The 17,993-nt window shown below is 44.5% G+C and overlaps 1 protein-coding gene across 5 annotated transcripts in view; it reads right to left on the bottom strand.

Moving 5' to 3' along the window:
* Positions 1-17,993, bottom strand: part of gria3b (glutamate receptor, ionotropic, AMPA 3b) — an 89,386-nt gene that overhangs the window by 27,344 nt on the left and 44,049 nt on the right. For all 5 annotated transcript variants that reach the window (XR_007484543.2, XR_007484544.2, XM_049733127.2 and 2 more), the window contains exons 4-5: positions 16,666-16,853; positions 1,283-1,336 (exon numbers count right to left, since the gene is read on the bottom strand). Coding sequence is in view for 3 of the 5 variants with exons in the window: in XM_049733127.2 (XP_049589084.1) it covers positions 1,283-1,336; positions 16,666-16,853 (242 nt within the window). In the remaining 2 variants the exon portion in view is untranslated. The remainder of the gene's footprint in view (positions 1-1,282; positions 1,337-16,665; positions 16,854-17,993) is intronic.

The following is a 17,993-nucleotide window of genomic DNA, read 5'->3' as shown; positions in this document are numbered from 1 at the left end:
GAGAGAGAGAGAGAGAGAGAGAGAGAGAGGAAAATGGGGTTGGCAAAAACTTGTGTAACTTGTGTTTCTTTGAGTTTGTATTTTTTTTAATTAACAATGCCTGAGATGAAACACTACAAATTTACAATTTAACAGATCCAAAAGTCGTAACGTAGTATTGTGGCGCTTCAGAATGGGCTCACCTGGAACCAGTCACAAGGAGTCATGTCATTTAACCAATGACAAAACTCCTTTCCACTCTGTTTTTCTTTGCGTTTGGGACATTTTTTATTTGAAAACACTGTGACAGTTGGGCTGGCCCCTCAGCAAGTTTTTTTTTTTTTTACTGTCCAAATCTGCCAATCCGGAATTGGCAGACACACCCAATGCCCAAGCATTTGGGATGAAGAAGATCAAACAAAACTTGGCTTGAACAGTGCGTGGTTGCTGGTTGCCTAAAAATCAATCAGAGTGAAATGTATATTTTGTGCAACTCAGTAATGTGTTTGTTTGTTTCTTCTACTAAAACCTTTATTTCCATTACTTCTTTTTATAACTCCCAGTTTTCTTCTAATTTACAAAACCATCAGAGGTGCCTAAAGTGAAAAACCCTCTTTTAAATACGTAATTTAGCGGCTGTTGTTGGATCTTTAATGAAAAATTGCAATCTCAGTAGCTCATGAATGCCACACACACTAACAGCGCACACAAGTTGTTCGCGTGAACCCGAAATTAAACAGCCATACTATATAATTTTTGGGATTTTAGTAAATCTGGCCTAAAACACTTGGATTAATAGTACATCTGACATGTCTCTTTATGCTGTAGAGACATTGGCAGATATGGAAAATATCTATTTGTCACTTTCAATCCAATTATTATTCCATGTATCTAAAAAAAGTTTGAAATCTGAGCAGTTGCCTTTGCAGCCATGAGAATTGTATAACTATAATTTCAATCAGGCAAAATATGAGTGGGATCACTCAAACTTGTCCAAGTGAACATTTCTCTTACCGAGTGAGTGGACTGCAGCCAAAAAGCTGTCCTCCACAGGCAATTGAAAAGCATTTCCTGCTATTTCCTCTTGCCTGTTGGGCTATTTATATTGCACAGCCAAATTTATTAGAATTTGCACAATATTGTCTTACTGCCATATCGGTATTGATAAGTTAATGGGTAAAATGTGACCCATTTAATGCATATAAGTCTAATGTGTTTTGGGCGTGTGCCATTTTGGAACCTCGCTGTGTGCAAACAGCAAAAAGCAGGTTCCACGCCCTGCAGCATTTCAATTACTACTTACAAGATTGGACAGAATGTAGTGGTAGCCGCGACTGTTCTTCCCCAGGGCCACAACCTATTGGAGAAAAACATGAGTACAGTCAACCATCCATGTCTCGAAAAATAACAGTTGCATATTTTATAAGCCACTAAACAAATAAAACATAATTGCTGCAGGTTTACTAAGCACATTGTCTTCAACTGAGGTGAAATATTACCTATGGAAGAACAAAAGACAAGTGGCAGAAATTAATTGTGGTGGCGCCGATAATGAGCGAGAACCACATCTTAGACGGTTCCGCTCGCTTTGAAGTCATAACTGAGGTGCCACCGTTGGACAGAAAGGAGAACTCGAAAGGTAGAAAATGACATGTTAAAAGCAATTTACAGTGAGACAGAGAGATGTACAGTGGATCCCACTCTGCTTTGAAAATAACACACCTTTGCGGCATAAAAGCGCGTTTCAACCCTGTCTGCCTGTCTGAAAATAGTAAGTGCTGTTCTACGCCTTTCCACCACACTGCTACCAATCATGCTGCTCTTATGCTACATTTTCCTCCCACTGTCGATTATTTTGATGATCAGTCTGACAGTCGCGCTTCATGTAGTCCAGACACTATTGCAAAACATATATATGCATAACAAGCTGGACAACAGCCATACAGGAAAATATAGTACTGTGCATGACTTCTGTGTTTTGGTTTTCTTTTGCCCTATACAGACAGTGTAACGCAGGTGTGTAGCAACATTTGCATGTTTGCGTTCTTATTTCTTTGTCATGACAACTGATGGGCTATTAAACAAGTTATGGACTAAAGCAATAGGACACTTAACCGACCAAGTTGAAATTTGCAGCTTCAGTATAACAGTTAATTTTTTTTAGGGTCAACTATCTACAAGGTGACGTCGCAGAGGTTTGAGCTCTCTTCTACACCAAACCTTTCCAACCATAAATTATGGCAAGATTTTCCCAAACTATTTTAAAACTGACAGAATCAAATATGATATGATCAGTTTTAAGCATAAACAAGCTTGAGAGCCAGATGTAATGCTTTGTTGTTGGTTGATAAGGACAACTGCACAATCGATTTCCATGGAGCTTTGGGCGAGGTAGGCAAATTTAGCTCGGAAAGAAGCTTGAATTTGTGGTGTAGAAAATTTCCTAAGAAAAACATTGCAAAGCAAGGCAAATGTATGTTTATCTTTTGCGACTGAAGTGTCCGCACACTCCAAAAGAATCAACAGTAGATTCCCATCTGTCCATTCATAAAGTCTGGATTTAGTCTCTAGTCTCTAACCAAAAAACTGCCGAATTGTTTTCCAGTGAAATTTCACATTATTCCGGATTGCTAGCAACAAAACCATCCTTTTCAACACAGAAGAAAAATAGGAACATTGGCCGTCATTTATTGTGGAGGTTAGATTCCGGAAGCCCCCAAGAAAGATGGAAATACACCAAGTAGCTTTGTACAAAAAAAAAAACAATACAAAATGCAGGAAATGTTTTGTCACCATCGTCACATCCTATTCTGTAATATCTGTGAATTTGAATGATTGTCCATTTAAATGTTGGCCTTTTTAGTGACCTTGGAAATGCAAGTGTAGACCTGGTCTTGTTGAATTAGAATAGCGCTAGTTTACCATTAGCAAGTCTGCATATTGGGTTGTTGCTAGTGAATGAGCTGATTACATCTTTGTCTTCTGAGAGTTTCCTCAATACAGCGATTGGGAGCGCACCGGTGCCTGTGTCGATCTTCGACCACCTTTGGAGTTTACAGTTCATTCGAACTATTAGGGTAAAGTAAATTACCCAGCATGTTTAACCTTTTAACCATAGATGTGCAGTTGCTAAGCCAGTTGACAGTCTGTCATTTTAATATTGTGTTTGTTCTAGTAGCTGAGCTGGAATCATTTATATCATGAGACTATCCTACCATCTTTTATTCAGCATTAAATAATTTCCCCTTCACTATGCTGCTTTTGATCTGGCCCATAATCTCTGGAATAGTGCAAACAATTTAAAAGTTGCCACGTCTTTAATGGGGTACTCTTATAAACTTAACAAACCGCTCCCCTCTTCACAACCCGTTCACCCAGGACTTAGCGTTGGATTTTCCCGGAGAGCAATGCAATTGCACATTGTTCACTGTCAAGTCGTTTGGGAGGGTCGGTGTTCTGTGACAACTTCCCCATCGTTATGGCTTTAAACTCAAAGCACTGCAGGATGTCAGACCGAGGTGGCTATCAGAATCCATCAGTGTGCATCTAATGGCTCTTTTTATAATGATGCATCCACTTTCTACTGTAAATGTTTGTCTTCTTTTTGCTGGAATCTTGCATTTTATCATCCTAACCTTGACTTTGGCCATAAGCCTCGTCACACCTGCCCTGGAGCGGGCCAGCCAAAAGTCCCGTCTCACTGTCAGCCTGCAGCTTGCTGTCTGACTTGCAGTAGTGGCACGCGACAACCTTGGCATGGAGCATAACCAGCTTCTTGTACTGTCAACTCATTTAATGAAAGCCATTGCTCACACTGTATTACTGTATTGACTGTATTAAAAAAAGAAAACAGCCACTGCGGGGAACAATAAGCTATCTGCTAATGGAGTAAATGAGAAATCTATTATCTTTTTTGTGCTTTCATTTGAGCATTGACTTTGTATTATTAACAAAGGGCGGAAGATCAACCTTCAATTTATGAGAACACAGGCATCTCTGCCTTAGCAAACCAAATGCAATTTTGGCCTTCTTCCCCTTAAAATTGATGTCTTCTTCCGAAAGAGAAAGCTATTTTAAATCCAGTTTACGCTGTCACCATTCTCCCTGAATTGTTCCCTTTGCTTTTAATACACACATACAAACACAAACCTGCTAAGTCATTATTCCCTTTCACGGTGACACAGGAGTAACGGAAAGTGTTTTGTGTGTCTACCTACTCTATAATATAATTCCTCTTTTTCATTGCCACTTGAAAATTGATCCAATAGTTCTGTCTCGGTTTTAGCCTGGAATTTTCCCTAAAAGCCCAATGACGACAGACAAGCAACTATGACGACCTTGACTTCACCCTCAAGTAGTCTGCCAGGCACACACAGAGCTCTAAGTGTAGAGCGACAGCTTCACACTCTCCTCTAGCGTTGACCTTTTCAATGCCGGCTGTGCTGCAAGACAAGAAGCAGCTCTGATAATGATAGCCTCCACAGTGTTTGTACACATCTCACACACACCTCTTAGGCATATGGACAAGGACCTACAGACACATTCAAGCACAGGAGTCTCCAAACATTTTCCTCCAATGGCTGCATACAGAAAAATAGAAAGATTCAATTGCCACTCTTAAATGTTTTGACTTTCTATCAATCAAATGTGGTACAACCAACCGACCGACCAACCAACCAACAACTCAACCCAACCTAACCCAATCCAACCCAACCCAACCCAATCCAACCAACCTACATTTACATATTGTAATTTTTTTGTGTAACGTAGTTGATATGTTTGCAAATCGAACTTTGACAGTCACTAAGCAGAATGTGCAGTAAACACTTTTTGTTTCTGAAACTGAATTATCCTGACTCTACAGTTATTATACTGTCATTATTTTAGCTGTAAAAGAATTATTTGTCTTTGAATATCGATAAAAGTTCGTTATTAATAGCAATGGTAGTCCATTACTCACATCCCCCCACTTTTTTGACCACCACTTTTTTTGACCACCACATTTTTAACGGTGCCCACACCCACTTCTTTTTTCCAATATTATTGCGGGCCATGTCACAAATTATTTTTAGTATATGCTGTAGGCTGTCCATAAATGAACAATGGGCCACAAATGACCCCAGGGCTGTAGTTTGGACACCAAAGCATTATGAGGCTCGACAATTTGTATCTCATTACACAAGGTAGAAATGTTCCTTTTAAAAGTATTTTCCATGTGTTCTACTCTGTTTCACGTTTTGAATTAAATGATGAAAATAAATGAACTTTTTCTATAATATGTGAATATTTTGGGGGTCACCTCATTTGTATTACAGATGACAGATCAGTGTTCACAATATGATGTGATAATTGTAGTGCTATAAAACATGATACAGGAGAAGTGTCACGTCTCGTCCCCAACTGCTCCACTATGTGTCTGTTGTCTTGGTTTCTGTCTGTGTGCTCGCCCCTCCCCTCCTGTGTGCCCATAATCAGTGTGATTGTTCCCACCTGCCTCTCGTTACCTGTCGTGTATAAAAGTCCTGTCTGCCCCTCACTCCCTGTCGGATCACTGGTTGCTGTCGTTCGAGGTTGTCGTACTGTCTTGATGCCGTCATGGCCTGCTGTCTTCTTGTTTCACGTCCCGGTCAGTCAAGTTATTGTTTGTTAAGTCATGTCAGTTTGCCTTTTGAGTTGCTTCAATAAACCCTGGTCCAAGCTGCACTTGGTCGTCCTGCTCCATGCGCCACCCGACCGTGACAGAATGATCCGACCATCACAGCGACCAGCGCTTGGACCCCCCTTCACCACCAGCTTCCACTGCGACGCCCGATCCACGTCTGAGCAGGTTCCATCGCCGTGGGCTCCACAGCTGCCGTCAAACTTGCTCCCGCGACTCCGAACCCGCGGCCGCCATCGGAGTGCTTCTAGCGCCAGCGGCTTTGCGGCCGCGAGCGGACTCTGGTGCCGCGACGCCGGACCCACGGCCGCCGTCGGAGTGCCTCCCGGCGTCATCAGACTCACGGCCGCCATCGGGCTCCACCCCAGCGTCGCAGGACCCGCGAACGTCAGACATCCAAGCCAGCTGCGTCGGACCCGCGATCATCCCTGGCTCCACTCCCACTGCTGCGGCGCGTCATGGCTCTTGCCGCCGTGCACAGCCCCGCCTTCCGAATGCCACCGATCGCGGTACGGACTGTCAGCGTTGCCGCCGATCGAGGTACAGACTTCCAGAATCACCGTCAATTACTGTACAGACTTCCAGAGTCACCGCCAGAGTGCGGTTCTGTCCCCTAGGTCGCCGCCCGAGCTCGGTTCTGTTCCCCGAAGTCGCCGCCCGAGTGTGGTTCTGTCCCCGAAGTCGCCGCCCGAGTGTGGTTCTGTCCCCGAAGTCGCCGCCCGAGGGCGGTTCTGTCCCCCAAGTCGCCGCCCGAGTGCGGTTCTGTCCCCCAAGTCGCCGCCCGAGTGCGGTTCTGTCCCCCAAGTCGCCGCCCGAGTGCGGTTCGGTCCCCTAGGTCGCCGCCCGAGTGCGGTTCTGTCCCCGAAATCGCCGCCCGAGTGCGGTTCTGTTCCCCAAGTCGCCGCCCGAGTGCGGTTCTGTTCCCCAAGTCGCCGCCCGAGTGCGGTTCTGTTCCCCAAGTCGCCGCCCGAGTGCGGTTCGGTTCCCCAAGTCGCCGCCCGAGTGCGGGTTGGTTCCCCTAGTTTTTTTTTGGGACGTCGGGAGCCGTCCCTTGTGTGGGGGGGGTTCTGTCACGTCTCGTCCCCAACTGCTCCACTATGTGTCTGTTGTCTTGGTTTCTGTCTGTGTGCTCGCCCCTCCCCTCCTGTGTGCCCATGATCAGTGTGATTGTTCCCACCTGCCTCTCGTTACCTGTCATGTGTAAAAGTCCTGTCTGCCCCTCACTCCCTGTCGGATCACTGGTTGCTGTCGTTCGGGGTTGTCGTACTGTCTTGATGCCGTCATGTCCTGCTGTCTTGTTTCACGTCCCGGTCAGTCAAGTTATTGTTTAAGTCATGTCAGTTTGCCTTTTGAGTTGCTTCAATAAACCCTGGTCCAAGCTGCACTTGGTCGTCCTGCTCCATGCTCCACCTGACCGTGACAAGAAGCTCATATACTGATACAATCTTCTCTGAGATGATGAAACATAATTTGGTCAATTATAAGCATGATTGCTTTCAGTTACTGATTCTGGTATCATTTTAGCACTAATTTGTAAACCTTCTGTGAAAGCTGAACTATGATTACTTTTCATGTCTGCATTAAGAAATATGGTCTTAATGTTTAATACATAATGGAAAATGTATTACAATAACCAAAAAAAGAACCCTATCAAAATGATCCGTTTTGATTAACATAGTCAAAGGTATTTGTTTAACAATCATTATTGTGGCTGCAATCCACTACTTTATTAATCTTTATCTTTACTACTTTATTTAGTAATCTAAGTACTTTAGAAAAAACACTTTATTATACTGAGAGTTGTTCCTAATATATTGCAGCATCATGTAGCTAAGTAAAGGTAAAATAAAAAAAACACACATCCCAAACATATGAAAATTCTAAGGACTGCAGTTTGCATTTTTTTTTTTTTTATAAGAGCGACAGATTGATGGATTTAAATTTCCATTGTTTCGAATGTATCCTTTATGAGGAATTTGGAGAAAAAAAAAACATTGGAGGTTCAACTCCAGTTTGGCAGTAGTCTCCGCTCTGGAGGTCTTGCTACGTTCTATTTCACACAATGAATTGGAGATTTGAGACTTTCGGTTCACTTGTTCAGTGTCCCCAAGTTAAAGTATTAGTACGCTTTGGCATTGGCAGTAAGGTGCTTCTCTGTGAATTATGCAGGGTTGGGCTGAATTCTGTATTCAAATACAGCTAGACTGCGTAATAAAATCAAGTACCATCATATTAATGTCACTTAATTTCTTTTAATTACTTCAATACCAAATATGAAAAGAGAAAATACATTAGATACCAATAAAATACATTTTTATTTATATTTGTCTGCATGCAAGGCATCCATTTCTGTGGTTATGATACAATAATATTACGCCCAGTCAACTGCAAAGTGATAAATGTAATTATTCCAGTGATAAGTTTAACAGTTTAAATTTATAATATGGTGTTTGAATAGTAAAGCAGTGGATGCTTTGTGAAACAGTTTGTGAAAAAGCAGCCAGGAGTGCAGCAGGTAAATTGGTTAGCAAGCTAGTTTGGAAGCTTTAATTTTGCTTAAATTTTTTCATAGTTATAGTCAGCATTTGATTTTTACTAAATATTAATGTTTATTTTCATAACTCGGATAATCCAGTCATCTTTCTTTATAACCTAATTATGTAAAGCCATTCGGTTACTCCCTAAGCATGGCATTAGGACATACAATATGCCCATGATTTAATAGATGATGAATCCATACGATATTGCGGTCATGTGCTGACTGTGATCCAACTCCTGAACATTTCCCTACACCTGATTCATATTCAGTAGATTGTCATTGCTGAGATATGAGATCAATTTGAGACTTGATACCTCAAGGCAATGAAAATAATGAGACACTCTCATGAGCGCAACTATTTATGTGAGCCTTTTTGAAGCAGCAAGGTGTCCTTCTCCTCTCTCTGTGAAAACGGTCGCTGTGATTTTGCTTTATGTCATGAGCAAAAACATGCTCTGCTTCGCAGACTTTAGTGTCACAACACTGCATCCTTGACACACGCATAAATTGTCAGCGAAACATTCTCACCCTTAGGAGTCAGCAGGTCTTTGCCTTTTTGATGATAACGCTATAATGCAGTTTAATTAGAAACACAATAGCAGTTACAAAAGGCCTGCCACAGTCAAGAGTGGTGCCAGGAATTTGAGCGCAGTAATCACATTTTTCTGCAGAAAGTTGAGCTATATTTCATTCAGGCATTCTGCTTAGCAACCTGCATGGAGAAGAATACAGCTGTTAAACTCATCAAGATTCCCCTTTGGATGTGTATTTAACTAAATGTCTTGATTTAGTGTTTGCTGTTTTTTACTATACATAACGTTTTAAAGGTTGGGCGAATGTTTTAATTTGTCATATTTCCATGAAATGTAACTATCGTCTTTCTCCGCTGGTTTCAGCCAAGTAGTATGCTCCATTTTGCCTGACTGGTTTCAAGACATGATTTATCTAAAGTTAGGTGAGCTATTTCCAAGTCCATTCCTCCATTCAACCATTTATATTTTATAATAATCTGAGTAGCATGATAGGAAGTCTTCCCAGATCGCATAATCACATAATCAAAAGGCAAATTTCCTATGTGGCTTTTTGAATATTGTTTGTAATTCCGAACACATACTCATCGGCCACTATATTTGGTACACCTGTACATTCGTCTGAGGCAATAAAAAAACTGTATTCAAACGTCTGCCTTTACAAAGTCAACCTGCCTTCTGCCAAGACTACCAAACTCTCAACAAGCTTGACTGATCGACTCAGAGATGCTATTCCACTCCAGGCCAGTAGGTGATGCTAATGCACTTCACAAAGGGCCTGATGTACGAAAGGTTTGTGCGTGCGAAACCAGGCTCAAAACTTGCGTGTTGAAACTGGTCGTGATTGCCACACACTATTTTTTTCAACCACGGCTCCCTCCACTGGATCTAGTTGGTCACTGCCTCATTTGGCCCAATGCAAGTAGACTGTAACTGAAAAGGGAAAATACGTTGCTACATTTGCACTTTTATCCATATCCTCACCAAAATATTATGGCTGGCTTTAGCCACCACCTGTGCAACATTCAGTTGGAATATTTTAGGAAGATTCTGCTTAGTCACACTGACAAACCAATTAACTAATAGTTCACATCACATTTCCCCTTGTGCTTGAATATGTAGGTTGACATGATTTATTTTTGTGGCTGCATGAGCAGACTACAATGAGTACACTTGCCTGATTTGTTTATTTGTATTCCAAATCCCTCCCAAAATAATATTTTTATTATCATCAGAATTTCTTATAACTGTCAGAGAATAGAATGAAACTTAAATATTTCAGATTGTGTGAATTGCCCAAGTGTGTTTTCTGTGTAGAGAGGGACAGCGAACTGTCTCTGTGGGAAAGCGTAATGACCACACTTTATGCCTCTGCAGGCAGGAGAAGGGATGTTGGAACAAATCCCTCGATGCACCGCTCAAATTTTGTTCTATTTCCATGAATCCTTCTCACTTTCTGTATGAAAATGCAGCTTTGGCAGAGTGAACTCATTCCCTTTCAGTCTTTGAACAGCTTGTGCGCCCTGGGCCTGTCCCAGACGCTTCATTTAAATTTATTTATTTATTTATTTGTCTCTCCCCCTCGCCTGCTTGTCTTTACACTGGCGATGAGCGGGCTGTTGCCTCTGAGCAAACTCCGGTAAAGAAATCCCAGGAGAGAAGTGGGCCAGGAAGGCACATAACAGATAGGAGGCTATATGTGAGCAATCTCATAGATGCATCAGATTAGTCATGCCTTTATATATGGTCGAACACTGTACTCACAAAAAGACCTATTCATTTTGACGGATTATCATTTCGATCACTGTAGCGAGACAGCAGATGCTCAAGCATGTGTGCAGCAAAAAATGTGTTGTGACTCAGGGAAGGACGGCCGTTGCATTAATTTCGCTGCAGTGCAGTGTATTGATGGGGAAAAAGCCCTACTGGTGATAAATACAAAGTGGTTGTTGTTAAACACTAAAATGGTAATGACACTGATAGCTTCCCCCTCAGCATCCCAAAACTCAAGTGTTGAAACTTTAGTTTCCAAAACAAAATTTTGCCTTATGCAGCATTATGCAAATATGTTTCAGTGGGTCTCTATGCCCCACTCCGTGAGTCGTCACCTTATCGTGGTGGAGGGGTTTGCGTGCCCTTATGATCCTAGGAGCCATGTTGTCGGGGGCTTCATGCCCCTGGTAGGGTCACCCATGGCAAATGGGTCCTAGGTGAGGGGCCAGACAAAGCACGGCTCACAGAAGCCCCTTATGACGATTGAAATAAATGGACTTCGTTTTCCCTCGCCCGGACGCGGGTCACCGGGGCCTCCCTCTGGAGCCAGGCCTGGAGGCGGGGCTCGAAGGCGAGCGTCTGGTGGCCGGGCCTTCGCCCATGGGGCCCGGCCGGGCATAGCCCGAAAAGGAAACGTGGGTCCCCCTTCCCATGGGCTCACCACCTGTGGGAGGGGCCAAAGGGGTCGGGTGCAATGTGTGCTGGGCGGCAGCCAAAGGCAGGGACCTTGGCGGTCTGATCCCCGGCTGCAGAAGCTGGCTCTTGGGGCATGGAATGTCACCTCTCTGGCTGGAAAGGAGCCCGAGCTGGTGTGCGAGGCAGAAAAATTCCGACTAGATATAGTCGGACTAGCCTCCACGCAGAGTTTGGGTTCCGGTACAAGCCCTCTCGAGAGGGGCTGGACTCTCTTCCACTCTGGAGTTGCCCACGGTGAGAGGCGTCGAGCAGGTGTGGGTATACTTATTGCCCCCCGGCTGGGCGCCTGCACATTGGGGTTCACCCCGGTGAACGAGAGGGTAGCCTCCCTCCGCCTTCGGGTGGGGGGACGGGTCCTGACTGTTGTTTGTGTCTATGCACCAAACAGCAGCTCAGAGTACCCACCCTTCTTGGGGTCCCTGGAGGAAGTGCTGGAGAGCGCTCCTTCTGGGGACTCCATCGTTCTACTGGGTGACTTCAATGCTCACGTGGGCAATGACAGTGAGACCTGGAAGGGCGTGATTGGGAGGAACGGCCCCCCCGATCTGAACCCGAGCGGTGTTCTATTGTTGGACTTCTGTGCTCGACATGGATTTTCAATAATGAACACCATGTTCAAGCATAAGGGTGTCCATGTGTGCACTTGGCACCAGGACACCCTAGGCCGCAGTTCGATGATCGACTTTGTAGTCGTGTCATCGGATTTGCGGCCGCATGTTTTGGACACTCGGGTGAAGAGAGGGGCGGAGCTGTCAACTGATCACCACCTGGTGGTGGGTTGGCTCCGATGGTGGGGGAAGATGCCGGTCCGACCTGGCAGACCCAAACGCTCTGTGAGGGTCTGCTGGGAACGTCTGGCAGAATCTCCTGTCAGGAAGAGTTTCAACTCCCACCTCCGGCAGAGCTTTTCCCACGTCCCGGGGGAGGCGGGGGACATTGAGTCTGAGTGGACCATGTTCCGCGCCTCCATTGTTGAGGCGGCCGACCGGAGCTGTGGCCGTAAGGTCGTTGGTGCCTGTCGTGGCGGCAATCCCCGAACCCGCTGGTGGACACCGGCGGTAAGGGATGCCGTCAAGCTGAAGAAGGAGTCCTATCGGGCCGTTTTGGCCTGCGGGACTCCGGAGGCAGCTGACAGGTACCGGATGGCCAAGCGGAACGCGGCTTCGGCGGTTGCTGGGGCAAAAACCCGGGCGTGGGAGGAGTTTGGTGAGGCCATGGAGAATGACTTTCGGACGGCTTCGAGGAAATTCTGGTCCACCATCCGGCGTCTCAGGAGGGGGAAGCAGTGCAACGTCAACACTGTTTACAGTGGGGATGGCGTGCTGCTGACCTCGACTCGGGACGTCGTGAGTCGGTGGGGAGAATACTTCGAAGACCTCCTCAATTCCACCCACACGCCTTCCATTGAGGAAGCAGGGCCTGGAGACTCTGAGGCGGATTCTCCAATCTCTGGGGTCGAAGTCACTGAGGTAGTTAAAAAACTCCTCGGTGGCAAGGCCCCGGGGGTGGATGAGATCCGCCCGGTGTTCTTAAAGGCTCTGGATGTTGTGGGGCTGTCATGGCTGACACGCCTCTACAACGTTGCGTGGACATCGGGGACAGTGCCTCTGGATTGGCAGACTGGGGTGGTGGTTCCCCTCTTTAAGAAGGGGGACCGGAGGGTGTGTTCCAATTACAGGGGAATCACACTCCTCAGCCTCCCTGGTAAGGTCTATTCAGGGGTGCTGGAGAGGAGGGTCCGTCGGGAGGTCGAACCTCGGATTCAGGAGGAACAGTGTGGCTTTCGTCCTGGCCATGGAACAGTGGACCAGCTCTACACCCTCGGCAGGATCCTCGAGGGTGCATGGGAGTTCGCCCAACCAGTCCACATGTGTTTATTGGACTTGGAGAAGGCGTTCGACCGTGTCCCTGTTCTGTGGAGGGTGCTTCGGGAGTACGGGGTGCCGAGCCAACTGATAAGGGCGGTTCGGTCCCTGTATCACCGATGCCAGAGTCTGGTCCGCATTTCCGGCAGTAAGTCGGATTCGTTCCCAGTGAGGGTTGGACTCCGCCAAGGCTGCCCTTTGTCACCGATTCTGTTCATAATTTTTATGGACAGAATTTCTAGGCGCAGCCGAGGCGTTGAGGGGGTCCGGTTTGGGGACCTCAGCATCGCGTCTCTGCTTTTTGCAGATGACGTGGTGCTGTTGGCTTCTTCAGGCCGTGATCTCCAGCTCTCGCTGAAACGGTTCGCAGCCGAGTGTGAAGCGGTCGGGATGAGGGTCAGCACCTCCAAATCCGAGTCCATGGTCCTCGATCGGAAAAGGGTGGAATGCCCTCTCCGGATTGGGGATGAGATCCTGCCCCAAGTGGAGGAGTTCAAGTATCTTGGAGTCTTGTTCACGAGTGAGGGGAGGACTGAGCGCGAGATCGACAGGCGGATCGGTGCAGCGTCGGCAGTAATGCGGACCCTGTACCGGTCCGTTGTGGTGAAGAGAGAGCTGAGCCAAAAGGCAAAGCTCTCAATTTACCGGTCGATTTACACTCCTACCCTCACCTATGGTCACGAGCTATGGGTCGTGACCGAAAGAACGAGATCCCGGATACAAGCGGCCGAAATGAGTTTTCTCCGCAGGATGTCCGGGCTCTCCCTTAGCGATAGGGTGAGGAGCTCGGTCATCCGGGAGAGACTCGGAGGAGAGTCGCTACTCCTCCACGTTGAGAGGAGCCAGATGAGGTGGCTCGGGCATCTTATCAGGATGCCTCCTGGACGCCTCCCTGGGGAGGTGTTCCGGGCATGTCCCACCGGTAGGAGACCCCGAGGACGACCCAGGACGCGCTGGAGAGACTATGTCTCTCAGCTGGCCTGGGAACGCCTTGGGATCCCCCGGGATGAGCTGAATGAAGTGGCTGGGGAGAGGGAAGTCTGGGAGTCCCTCCTAAAGCTGCTGCCCCCGCGACCCGACCCCGAATAAGCGGAAGAAGATGGATGGATGGTGTCTCTATGCCACTTCAAACTATAAATAAAGCTAATAAAATTGCGTCTGTTGACCACTTATTATACAGCAGCATATCCATTTGGGCTGAATAGCATTGAATTTTGTCATTGCTGTTATCCATGCAAATACCAATATTTGAATATCACAAATTTAAAAGACTGGCTGTCCTCAATTTATTTGGGTACACAGATGTAACATAATGAGCAAATATTTGCACACTCACCAGCCACCAGGGGCGGAGCAAGAAATTTTTCAATGGGGGGCCTAGTGTGACAACACCTCATTAAGGGGTTGCCATAAGATCACATGTATGACTTCTGCCTTGGCTACACAGCTGAGAAATAAAAAAATTAAACAAGTAGCTAATTTATCCTTCTATATGTGTGCATTTTATGTTATTTCATGCAAAATGAAAAAAAGTACACTATAGCTAAATGCAGAACTATGAATTTAGCTGTTGTATTTGCCCCGCCAGCATATACATAGCTAGCAAGCCGATTGTCACGTGTACATGATTTAATATTTTAAAGTGTTGAACACTCTTAAAGTTAATGTTTACAAGAATTTTAACATCACAGTTCTTAACTTATTTGTACGTTTATATACTCAGAATGTCAAAATGTTACTTGATGGATTGGCTATGGCGTTCCCCATAAAGTAAACTTCCCAAAGACTTTGTCACTGTCATCTGTGACTTTGGCGATTGAAACTCTTCATTTGTCCTTCTGTAAGGACAATCATTAGTTGGTACAACTACAACAGCAGGTAGAAGCGGAAAGTTTATGTAAAGGTATGAGCAAGTGTCACATTGGGAGCTATTTCCCAGATAGCAGACGGCCAGTCCCTGTTTTAATGTGCACACTTATGTGCCTCAATAGGGGGCCCGCAGCGCGGAAAAGTCCCGCATCTTCCCTCAATTCCTGTGACTCATCTGCACTGGTAGATTATTTCAATTAAGCTAGGACAAAAAAAAAAAAAAAAAAAAAAAAAAAAAAAAAAAAAAAAAAAAAGAAAAGTTTCATGCTGAGGTCATCTGATAAAAATGGGCCAAATTGGGCTTACTGCTGTTATGGAGGTTATTAGAGCTTTATCTTCCCCTGTGCTAGAAAACAAAGTTGACCCAGTATGATGTACGTAGCCAGTGAGGGAAAAAAAAATTCTAAAGTGGGTATTTAAAAAAAAAAAAAAAACAATTACACAGGCACACTATAGTGCACCTTCACTATAGTTAAAAAAAAATACCAAATGAATGTTTCGAAATATGAATCTGCGAGAATCATGCAAGTCAGTGGGTGGATTTGGTGAAGCCCAGAGACACTAAAATGAATGTTGACAAGCGCAATCTAATTTGTTAGATAACTGCCTTGGAAGCGGAAGCAACGGCAGCAAGCATGGGAGAATGATGCAAGATCGTGCTTCTAGGTCTAGTGGACAAAATGGAAGAAATTATTTGGGCTTTTAAGTTTTTTTTTTTTATTTCAAAGAAGAGGATTTAGTCGGCAACGTCATTGGTGGTCTCTTCAAAATAGCTTCACACTTTCCACTTTAAGCTCTGTCTACAATGCAGCCTTACTACTCTGACCCATTCAGCTTCTAGCCATCAGGCAAATTTACAGTCTGGCTTAGTGGGGAAAAAAAAGAAACAACCAATACAATAACCCAATTCTTAACTAGCCGTTTTCAAACAACAAAATCCCAAATCAGCAAAGCTTTGTATTGTTATTTATTTGTCCAACCAAATTGTTAGTTAGCAGGTTTCTTTCTTATTTACGGGGATGATTAGAAATTAATAGAGAGGAAGAAAATAATTTCATCTCTACTCAAATGTATCAAGATTTGCAGAGCGCGTTCTTGTTCTGTATATGTACCACCCATTTGTTGCGCTTAACAGCCACACGCCAGTTGACATAAAATATAATGTACTAGCTTAGTTCCTTAATAACATTTGCCCGGTGATTACCAGCAGCCAATTTAGTATAAAACTGGTTGTTGATACATTTGGGTGATGATAGTGTGGTGCTTCAATTCTCTGATATTGTCAAAAATGTCTTTTAAGATTAAGATTTCAATGCAAGGGCTTGAGCCAAACTCCTGGTAAATCAGTTAATTTACTAAAAGGTGCTTCCCAAAACTTTTATCCACATAGTGCACTTTTTGAGTGTGCCATTTTCATTTTTTTATTTTTTGGCAGCATCGCTTGCCTGCTGCTGCTGCTACTGAAAATGATTACAAAGCAACATTCCATGTTAAGCGATGAGTTCAGAAGGAATTTTATTAAAAGAAAGTGTTCCTCCTTGCACTAAAATACTGTTAAAGTAAAGCAAACAAACAAAAGTGGGCAGCTTCAAGGATGTAGCAAATTAATTGGAGCAAATACTAATGGGTTTGTTGGCCTCCTTTTTTTACCACATCTAGTGATTGAACCTTTTTATAAAACACAGCCACAGAAAAGTTTGCGTCCTTTGTTGTTCCGGTAATTCGCAGCCTTTGTTGACTGTGGTGAAAGCTCACCTGCTCTAATATGCTGTTGATCCTGTCCACCTCACAGTCGATCACAAAGCGCTTTTCCTGCCTCCTGTCCATTTCCTCGATGATGCGTTTGAACTCTGCCGCATCTGTAGCGCTGCTGACGGAGCGAGCGGTCACTTGCCAGTTGTTGGCCACCGCCGCCTCCATGATGGCCTGCAATATGGAAAAGCCTGGAGAGAGAGGGAGAGACAGCCATGACCCTAAGGGTTAGACAGTGAAGAGGCTGTCACACCGTAAGAGTTTCGCCAGGATTGAGTAGCTGCTAATTTATTCTACAGGGGTTTCCGCTTGAATCCAAAGGTCAAAGGCCATCTCATTACAATCTAAAATACCATTCAGAAGTCCCACTAGAATATTGTATGGAGCCCGGCTTTATGCGGCGCTGGCGATGTGTGTGCTGATCTGCATTTGCATATTGAAAAGGCAATATAATAAAGTGAAAAGAGGGAAATTATATCTCCATATTATTAAAAGATCAGCAGGTGATGTTATTGCACTTGGCAATCAATTGAATTACAGCATTTAGCTCAGCGACATGGTAACGTTGACACATCCTACTTAGTGTTCCCTTGGAGCATTGTTCCAGCTCATATTGAGACAATGAAAGATTTATTTAAGATCTGTTATCTTATGCAAAAGGTATGTAAAATAGTTTTGTTTAACAAAAGCACTGTGGTCAAATCACACACTTAGGTAGCTGTCGTTTCTTTGATACATATATAAATATATATATGGTATATTTATTCATATATTTATATATATTATATACATTTATATAATTTTTTTATTTATTTTTTTGCCACAGAAATGACATTTGAAAGCAGTGGTCAAAGTTAATACCCATCATTATATTTTCTTCATTGCGAGTTATTTTTCCACAAGGCCTTATCTCGGTAAACAGGCAGCCTAAGAACAACCTCAGAGACCATAGCAAAACAACTTTCTCCATTTCTCAGATTTTCTCTCTTCTTTGCATTCCTCTTGAATGGCCAAGTAACCTTTTCTTCAGAAGTACTGTACGTAAGCACTCTGAGACAGTGTGTGTCTGCCCTTCTGATGTGCCTCCTGCACAGCAGCAAATAGTCACATACTCAGCAAATGACCTTTTAGTGAGTATAGCCGAGACCAACACGAGTGTGTGTCATCCGTCCCAAAGAGCACGGGTGCTCCCTCTGGAGACGTCCACGTGTCAGGGCTCAAGGTTATCTGGCAACTGGTTGTCAGCTCATGTGTGCAATGAAAACATTCGTTGTTTTTTTTTTAATTTTTTTTTTTTAAGGTGGGTTAGCACAGGTGAGTTGAGCTTGTCG

The sequence above is a fragment of the Syngnathus scovelli genome, chromosome 1, assembly GCF_024217435.2.
Source record: "Syngnathus scovelli strain Florida chromosome 1, RoL_Ssco_1.2, whole genome shotgun sequence".
Lineage (NCBI taxonomy): Eukaryota > Metazoa > Chordata > Actinopteri > Syngnathiformes > Syngnathidae > Syngnathus > Syngnathus scovelli.
The sequence above is the reverse complement of the archived record's forward strand: the minus strand, read 5'-3'. Positions and strand labels throughout refer to the sequence as shown.